At 48.0% G+C, this 9349-nt stretch overlaps 1 protein-coding gene across 1 annotated transcript in view; it reads left to right on the top strand.

Annotated features, from left to right (window-relative positions):
- Positions 1–9349, top strand: part of dnah2 (dynein, axonemal, heavy chain 2) — a 234077-nt gene that overhangs the window by 104780 nt on the left and 119948 nt on the right. Inside the window, exons 30-38 of the mRNA XM_071331387.1 lie at positions 49–266; positions 903–1004; positions 1241–1366; positions 1625–1735; positions 1982–2170; positions 3530–3633; positions 4376–4565; positions 4872–5052; positions 5499–5626. Coding sequence (XP_071187488.1) covers positions 49–266; positions 903–1004; positions 1241–1366; positions 1625–1735; positions 1982–2170; positions 3530–3633; positions 4376–4565; positions 4872–5052; positions 5499–5626 — 1349 coding nt within the window. The remainder of the gene's footprint in view (positions 1–48; positions 267–902; positions 1005–1240; positions 1367–1624; positions 1736–1981; positions 2171–3529; positions 3634–4375; positions 4566–4871; positions 5053–5498; positions 5627–9349) is intronic.

Genomic DNA, 9349 nt, shown 5'->3' with positions numbered 1-9349 from the left:
AACAAATGAAAGGCAACTCCCTCATATATCTCTTTGTCCTTCCCCCAGGCCTGCCGGAGAAGCTGTCTGAGATGAACAACAAGCTGGAGGAGATCCAGAAGTCTCTGGACATGTACCTGGAGACCAAGCGCCAGATCTTCCCTCGCTTCTACTTCCTGTCCAACGACGACCTGCTGGAGATCCTGGGCCAGTCACGCAACCCCGAGGCCGTGCAGCCGCACCTCAAGAAGTGCTTTGACAACATCAAGAGCCTTCGCATGGGAAAGGTAGGCATGCAGACAAGGTCACGTAGGGAGAGGTGCACACACACATGTACACACACACACGCACACACACACACACACACACACACACACACACACACACACACACACACACACACACACACACACACACACACACACACACACACACACACACACACACACACACACACACACACACACACACACACACACACGCATGTACACACACACACACACACACACACACACACACACTCACACACTATCCAGGTGTCCTTGTCTGACTGTGTGTGTCTGTGTTTCTTCGTTTTAATGTTTGAATGTCACATGCAGAAGTACGGTGAAATGCCTTTCTTGCTAGCTCTAACCCCAACAATGCAGTAATCAATAACAATGTAATACTAGAAATAACAAGGTAGAACAAAAATAAACAAGATATAAAAATAAGGAATAACAAGAGCACAATAAAGTAAGTAAGCGTACTATATACCGGGTCAGTTCCGGTACCATATTTACTGGGATACTGGATCGATAGAGGTAGATGTGTATAGGGGTAAGGTGACTAGGCATCAGGATATATGATAAACAGAGTAGCAGCAGCGTATATGATGATTGTGTGTGTGTGTGTGTGTGTTTGTGTGTGTGTGTGTGGTCCAGGTCGGGATCAGCAGTGCTAAGTCTGAGGCCAGCGGGATGTTCTCAGCGGAGGGAGAGTTTGTGGAGTTCAGCCACCCTGTGCTGCTGGAGGGTCCTGTGGAGGTTCCAACACTACAAACACTCTCTCACCTGCTACCTGCACACCTACCGTCTATTCATTGACTGATACTGGCTATTCACTCAGACTTAATAACCAGAAGAGTCATGCATTTTGGTCTTTTGTCTTATACTGGCTGCGTCTGTCAATATGTGTTTTTCTGATGTGTCTGTCTGTGTGTGTGTGTGTGTGTGTGTTTGTGTGTGTGTGTGTGTGTGTGCGTCTGTGTGTGTGTGTGCAGGCCTGGCTGTGTGACGTGGAGAGAACCATGCGCTGGACATTGAAGGACTCTCTGAAGAACTGTCGCCTGGCGCTGAAGAAGATGACTGGGAAGAGAGACAAATGGGTCAAAGACTGGCCTGGACAGGTCTCACTCTCTCTCTCTCTCTCTCTCTCTCTCTCTCTCTCTCTCTCTCTCTCTCTCTCTCTCTCTCTCTCTCTCGCTCTCTCTCTGTGCTCAAATGTTTATCCTCCATCCCTCACTGCGAATGTCAGTCCTTATTGAACACTCTCGTTGTCTCTCTCTGTGCCTTCTGATGCTACAAAATGGACATCACAAAAACAAATGTCCACCTAAAATGGACACCAAAGTTTTGAACTTCATTGCTGTGTCCCTCCCGTCCAGATGCTGATCACAGCCAGTCAGATCCAGTGGACCGCTGACGTCACCAAGTCTCTGATCACCGGCAAGGAGAGGGCCGACAAGTCTGCCCTCAAGTCCTTGAAGAAGAAACAGGTGAGAGAGAGAGAGAGAGAGAGAGAGAGAGAGACAGAGAGCGAGAGAGAGAGAGAGAGAGGACGGCAGCACTCTGTTATCAATAAGACATTATGAGTGGTAAAACTCTACTGCTCAAAGTAGCCTCCAACACTATGAGTGATGAGGAACCGTCCCTCCACCGAGAATTAACCAGGGACCGTATGTACAATTACACTAGCGCCTGTTGGACTCTTTAACCTTTGACCCTTTGTCCCTGCCCGTCAGGTGTCCATGCTGCACCGTTACTCTGACGCCATCCGGGGGAACCTGTCTAAGATCCTGCGGCTGAAGATCGTTGCGCTGGTCACCGTGGAGGTACACGACCGCGACGTCATCGACAAGCTGGCTAAGACGGGCTGCAACGACGTCAATGCCTTCGACTGGCTCTGCCAGCTCCGCCTCTACTGGGAGAAGGTACGGAGAGGGGGAGGAAAGGAGGAGGTGAGGAGAGGGGGAGGAAAGGAGGAGGTGAGGAGAGGGGGAGGAAAGGCGGAGGTGAGGAGAGGGGGAGGTCAGGAGGAGGTAAGGAGAGGGGGAGGTCAGGAGGAGGTGAGGAGAGGGGGAGGTAAGGAAGAGGTGAGGAGAGGGGGAGGTCAGGAAGAGGTGAGGAGAGGGGGAGGTCAGGAAGAGGTGAGGAGAGGGGGAGGTCAGGAAGAGGTGAGGAGAGGGGGAGGTCAGGAAGAGGTGAGGAGAGGGGGAGGAAAGGAAGAGGTGAGGAGAGGGGGAGGTCAGGAAGAGGTGAGGAGAGGGGGAGGAAAGGAGGAGGTGAGGAGAGGGGGAGGTCAGGAAGAGGTGAGGAGAGGGGGAGGAGGTGAGGAGAGGGGGAGGTCAGGAAGAGGTGAGGAGAGGGGGAGGTCAGGAAGAGGTGAGGAGAGGGGGAGGAAGGAGGAGGTGAGGAGAGGGGGAGGTCAGGAAGAGGTGAGGAGAGGGGGAGGAAAGGAGGAGGTGAGGAGAGGGGGAGGAAAGGAGGAGGTGAGGAGGGGGGGAGGAAATGAGGAGGGGGGAGGAAAGGAGGAGGTGAGGAGGGGGGAGGAAAGGAGGAGGTGAGGAGGGGGGAGGAAAGGAGGAGGTGAGGAGAGGGGGAGGTCAGGAAGAGGTGAGGAGAGGGGGAGATCAGGAAGAGGTGAGGAGAGGGGGAGGAAAGGAGGAGGTGAGGAGGGGGGGAGGAAAGGAGGAGGTGAGGAGAGGGGGAGGTAAGGAGGAGGTGAGGAGGAAGGAGGAGGTGAGGAGGGGGGGAGGAAAGGAGGAGGTGAGGAGGGGGGAGGAAAGGAGGAGGTGAGGAGGGGGGGGGGGGGAGGAGGTGAGGAGAGGGGGAGGTCAGGAAGAGGTGAGGAGAGGGGGAGGTCAGGAAGAGGTGAGGAGAGGGATAGGTCAGGAAGAGGTGAGGAGAGCGGGAGGTGAGGAGAGGGGGAGGTAAAGAAGAGGTGAGGAGAGGGGGAGGTGAGGAGAGGGGGAGGAAAGGAAGAGGTGAGGAGAGGGGGAGGTCAAGAAGAGGTGAGGAGAGGGTGAGGTCAGGAGGAGAGGGAGGTAAAGAGGTGAGATGGGGGGGTGAGGAGGGGGGGTGATGGAAGGAGAGGAGGAGAGGGGGAGGTAAGGATAGGGGGATGAGAGGAGTAAGGGGCCTTCGACTGTCTCTGCCAGCTCCTCTACTGGGGGACGGTACGGAGAGGGGTGAGAGGAGGTAGAACAGAAAGCAGAAAGCAGGAAGAGGGATGAAAGTGAAGAGGTAGATCAAGTTTCATTCTAAACGTTTTTTTCTCTCTCTGTTCATAGGAAGTGGATGACTGTATCATCAGGCAGACCAACACACACTTCCAGTACAGCTATGAGTACCTGGGTAACTCTGGACGACTGGTCATCACCCCACTCACTGACAGGTAAACACTAGCATCAACCCAGGACCTCACAGTAAAGAGAGAGATGGGGCCACATCTCGGAGTTCACACTAGCTATTCCCTGTATCAGGGTTTTTCATCCTCTCCTCGGGGACGATTCACAATTTTGCTGCAGCCTTGAACTATCTCACCTGATTTCCCCAAATTAAATCACATTTGATTTGTCACATGCGCTGAATACAGCAGGTGTAGACCTCACTGTGAAATGCTTACTGACAAGCCCTTAACCAACAATGCAGAGTTTTTCGTTAAAGTAAGTAAGACAATATTTGCGAACAAAGTACATAAAAATGTAATAATTAAGGCTTGATGATTAGTTGACAAGTTGAATCAGGTGTGCTAGCTCTGGAAGAGATCAAATATATGAAACGGCTGGGGTTTATATTATATTATAAACTGGGTGGTTTGTGTGCTTAATGCTGATTGGCTGACAGCAGTGGTATATCAGACCGTATACCATGGGTATGACAAACATGTATTTTTACTGCTCCAATTAGATTGGTAACCCGTTCATAATCGCAATAAGTCACCTCGTGGTTTGTGCGTTGCGTCGTGCTTAAGAACAGGCCTTAACCGTGGTATATTGGCCATGTACCACACCTCCTCTGGCCTTATTGCTTAAGTGCACTATATTTCAGTTGTCTCTGCCAAATTCCAGCACCTTGAAGAGGTGCTTTTCTTTCTCCCCCCCCCCCCCCATCTCTCTCCCTCTCTCATCTTCCAGGTGTTATATGACCCTGACCACAGCCCTCCACCTCCACCGGGGGGGCTCTCCTAAAGGTCCAGCAGGGACAGGGAAGACTGAGACGGTCAAGGACCTGGGCAAGGCTATGGGCATGTACGTCATCGTGGTCAACTGCTCCGATGGAATGGACTTCAAGTCCATGGGACGTATGTACTCTGGACTGGCTCAGGTAATGGACCGTGAAGAAACAGATGCGCCCTTATGTTATTCCCAGAGCCTAGTCCTAAGACTAAGACTAGACTAAGAATCATGTCCGTCTTAGGTGCTTCTGAGTGAGGAAGTAGGCTTAATCTGTGTCTGAAAAACAGCCAGCGTACCTCATCTTAGGTATTGCATATCCATTGAAAGTCTTGAATGGGTTATGCACTTAAGTCAGTGTTGTACAGTAACACAATTTACCTTTCAGGTAACACGTAGTTATACATAGCACTGTTGAAAATAACTCCCGGCTAAAATCATTTGTGTGTGTCTCTAGACGGGTGCGTGGGGCTGTTTTGACGAGTTCAACCGTATCAACATTGAGGTGTTGTCAGTGGTGGCTCAGCAGATCCTGTCCATCCTGTCTGCTCTGTCTGCTGGAGCCACCAGCTTCATCTTTGAAGGACGAGAGATCCGCCTGGTCTGGTCCTGTGGCATCTTCATCACCATGAACCCCGGTGCAGTAACTTCACATATCTGTGCATACATGGAACTGTAGTATTGAGAAATGTCTCGTTGATATCCATTCAGGATTGAGGATTGACATTGTAGTCATTTAGCAGACGCTCTTATCCAGAGGGACTTACAGTTAGTGCGTTCATCTTAAGATAGCTAGGTGGGACAACCCCTTATCACAGTCAGAGTAAGTACATTTTTCCTCAATAAAGTAGCTATCAGAACTAGTAAGGGGAAAGAGTGAAGTGTGAGTGTTTAGTTCACAAAAGCCTTTTTTAATTTTATATTATTTAGGCTTACTTCAAGTTAGAATCACACTAAAATGGATTTAGTGTGTGTTCGAGAGAAGGGGAAAGAGCGGGGAAGAAAGAGTGAAAGGGGAGACAGAGAGAGGGGGGACAGAGCGAGAGAGAGATCATGTGTTAATAAGCGTTCTCTCCATCTCCAGGCTATGCCGGTCGTACGGAGCTGCCTGACAACTTGAAGTCAATGTTCAGGCCTATCTCCATGGTGGTACCAGACTCCACCCTCATCGCTGAGATCACCCTGTTCGGAGAGGGATTCAACAACTGCAAGGTAATAAAGTACAGAGGGAGAGAGGAATGGTGGGATGGAGGGAGGAATGGAGGGAGGGAGGAGGGAGGGATGGAGGGAGAGAGGAATGGAGGGAGAGAGGAATGGAGGGAGGGAGGAATGGAGGGAGGAATGGAGGGAGGAATGGAGGGAGGGAGGAGGGAGGGATGGAGGGAGAGAGGAATGGAGGGAGGGAGGAATGGAGGGAGGGAGGAGTGGAGGGAGGAATGGAGGGAGGGAGGAGGGAGGGAGAGAGGGAGGGAGGGAGGAGGGAGGAATGGAGGGAGGGAGGAATGGAGGGAGGGAGGAAGTGACAGGTAATAAGGTAATAATACTACATAAATGAGAAGGGACAGGGTTTTTTCTTGAACAAAATATTCTAGACCTTAGTGTTGCTTCTTAATGCCTGAAGAGTATTTCCTGACCATAGGGCCTAGAGTTTGTCCTGCTTAGCTCACAGGAAGCCCTGTAAAAACTCCTGGCCCTAACTATGATACTACAAGATAGTACTGTAATATCTACTATTTCACTGTGTCTGAAAAACCTACTTGCCCACTGTGTCTGTTAACTAAATGAGCAAGATATTCATATGCCACATAAGTTTGTCAGTTTAATTAATTGCACTGGCGGTAGGTATATATTCAACACTGTTCGCTCGCAATGCGTGGTGGTTTCTAAAGAATACGTTGTAGAATTATCACTGGCGCGTTAATGAAATATAGACATGTCTTTTATGTTGAGAGCGAAGCAATCATCAGATGAGATTGAGTTCCCATGGCACTGAAGGATAGATATAGATGCATATCATCAAATCAATCTGGTGGATATTGCATTTACTGTCTCTGCTACGCTGCGTCTCACAAATCTGATGTTACAGGATATGGATTTTACTCTACGTGACGATGACACACAGACATGAATTAGGAACGAACGCACCAGTGTTTCTGCTGCATTCTTTTAGCTGTGGCGCTGTGCCGCGGGAAAGTACATTTTTGAACACCTACTAGGGTTGTCAAAACGATTACAACAGTTCATTGAGTTAATTGCATGGTTTTCTGTGCGATTAACTCGATGAATGCCATTTTTTGAAATTGTTCCCTAAATAAAGAGGTTTACATACAAATAATAACATCGCACTATGTTGTAGGTATAACATCTTTTGATTACAGGGGAAGAAATCAGAAAATAAACTGTATTCTAAGACAATAACAACAGATCAGCCATGTCAGAGTTCATGTAAAATATCATACAGCTATTAGATCTAGCCGAGGCTACTGATCCATGTTCTTTGACATGAACTAATGTAGCCATCCAGGCAGTATCACATCCGGCCCTGATTGGGAGTCTCATAGGGCGGCTCACATTTGGCCCAGCGTCATCCGGGTTTGGCCGGGGTAGGCCGTCATTGTAAACAAGAATTTGTTCTTAATTGGCTTGCCTAGTTAAATAAAGGTATAAATATATATATATATTGTCACAAGCCGCTACTTGTAGAATTGGGATCATTTGAGACCCACCACCTGGATTCGGTTCTATGTAGCAAAATTTGAAATGGTGTTTTTTACATCGGATAAAAGTAGAGACAGAGCTAGAAAATGGTACACTATACAGTATATACAAAAGTATGTGGACACCCCTTCAAATTAGTGGATTTGGCTATTTCAGCCACACCCGTTGCTGACAGGTGTATATAATCGAGATCGATCATCATTGTATGATTATTTGTGTGCAAATGAACTCAAGCTTACGGACAATGTCAAATGTGATATAGCGAGTTGGGTGCGCAATTACGCAGGTACTTTCCCAAAACAGATGGCACAAACAACTGGATTCGTTATCCCTTTCATGCCTTGCCTCCAGTCCACTTACCAATATCTGAACAAGAGAGCCTCATCGAAATTACAACAAGCGGTTCTGTGAAAATTGAATTTAATCAGAAGCCACTGCCAGATTTCTGGATTGGACTGTGCTCAGAGTATCCTACCTTGGCAAATCGACCTGTTAAGACACTGATGCCCTTTGCAACCACGTACCTATGTGAGAGTGGATTCTCGGCCCTCACTAGCATGAAAACTAAATACAGGCACAGACTGTGTGGGAAATGATTTAAGACTGAGACTCTCTCCAATACAACCCAACATTGCAGTGTTACGTGCAGAAGCACACCCTTCTCATTAACCTGTGGTGAGTTATTCATAGTTTTCAATGAACAAATAAAGTTTTATATGTAAGATGGCTAGATAATGAGCAAAATTATTGATTATTATTATTTGTTCCCTGGTCCTATAAGAGCTCATTGTCACTTCCCACGAGCCGGGTTGTGACAAAAACTCACACTCATTCTTATGTGTATGTAAATGAACAGTTCAACTTCTTGCAATTCTACACATTTTGCCATGGGCAGAAAGAAAAACCCTGGAACGCACAAACACCCACACACACACACACACACACAGATACAGGAAGGAATGTGCACACACACACACACACACACACAAACACACACGCTGCCTCGTGCTCTGAGATGAGTGTCAGTGGGATTTGGAGCGCGGCCAGGATGTTATGGGATTATCTACAGTGGGACTCCTATTGAATCGGATGAAGGCATGGAATCATGGCACACACACACACACACACAAACACAAACACACACACACACACAGATCACTGGGACCAGAGCCGGAGCAGGATTAATGCTGACTCACAGGGGGGTTGTGTGTGTGTGTGTGTTTGTTTGTTTGTGTGTGTGCTTGCTTCCGCAGCGTGTGTTTAACAAGATTCAAATTCACTTCTGCACCAGAGCACCCTCCCAGTCCCACCCGCGCTTCAATAACAACCTATAACACACCCCTGAGGCTTCAATACCAACACACACACACACGCCAAACTTTCACTAAACCTACCCATGACACCCTTTGTTAACCCCCTAGAGTCGATGTCCGCACCCCCGCAAATTCTTTATTAGCATAATAATAAAAAATTGCCATAAATATCCACCAGTTTAAGCTAGAGATATCTTCTTCTTTTTTTTGCATTGGATGCGTCTGTAACGATGTTCGTCTGAGGAAGAAGGAGTAGACCAAAGCCCAGCGTGGTACGTGTTCATGATGTTTATTATCACCTGAACACTGAAAGAAAAACAAAAGTGGAACAAAACGCAACAGTTCTGTCAGGTACTCACACAAAACAGAAAACAACTACCCACAAAACACAGGTGGGAAAAGGCTACCTAAGTATGGTTCCCAATCAGAGACAACGATAGACAGCTGCCTCTGATTGAGAACCACACCCGGCCAAACACATAGAAATAGACAACATCGAACAAAAACATAGAATGCCCACCCCAACTCACGCCCTGACCAACCAAAATAGAGACATAAAAAGGATCTCTAAGGTCAGGGCGTGACAGCGTCTCAACCCACTGCATCTGCAGATATCGCGCTTCCACATCTGCAGCGGAAGGAGACCGAGCTAGAGCGGTATTTGTCATACCATGAGACCTCCCGAAAATCAGTCTTCTCCCAAAATCATCTGTAGCAGCCGAACGATTTGGCCTACAAACTATTGTGACCCCTCGATGGTGTTCTCCGCCCCACCGCAAGTGTCTTGGGACTCGCCTGAAGTCAGTACTGCCAACTTCTGTCTGTAGCATTTTTTATTAAATATTTTTTCATATTTATAAAATAAAATTCTAAATCAAATACCTAAATGATCCATGGTATGACC

Source organism: Salvelinus alpinus, chromosome 11, assembly GCF_045679555.1.
Source record: "Salvelinus alpinus chromosome 11, SLU_Salpinus.1, whole genome shotgun sequence".
Taxonomy (NCBI): Eukaryota; Metazoa; Chordata; class Actinopteri; order Salmoniformes; family Salmonidae; genus Salvelinus; species Salvelinus alpinus.
Note: the sequence above shows the minus strand (reverse complement) of the source record. Positions and strands in the feature narration are given on the sequence as shown.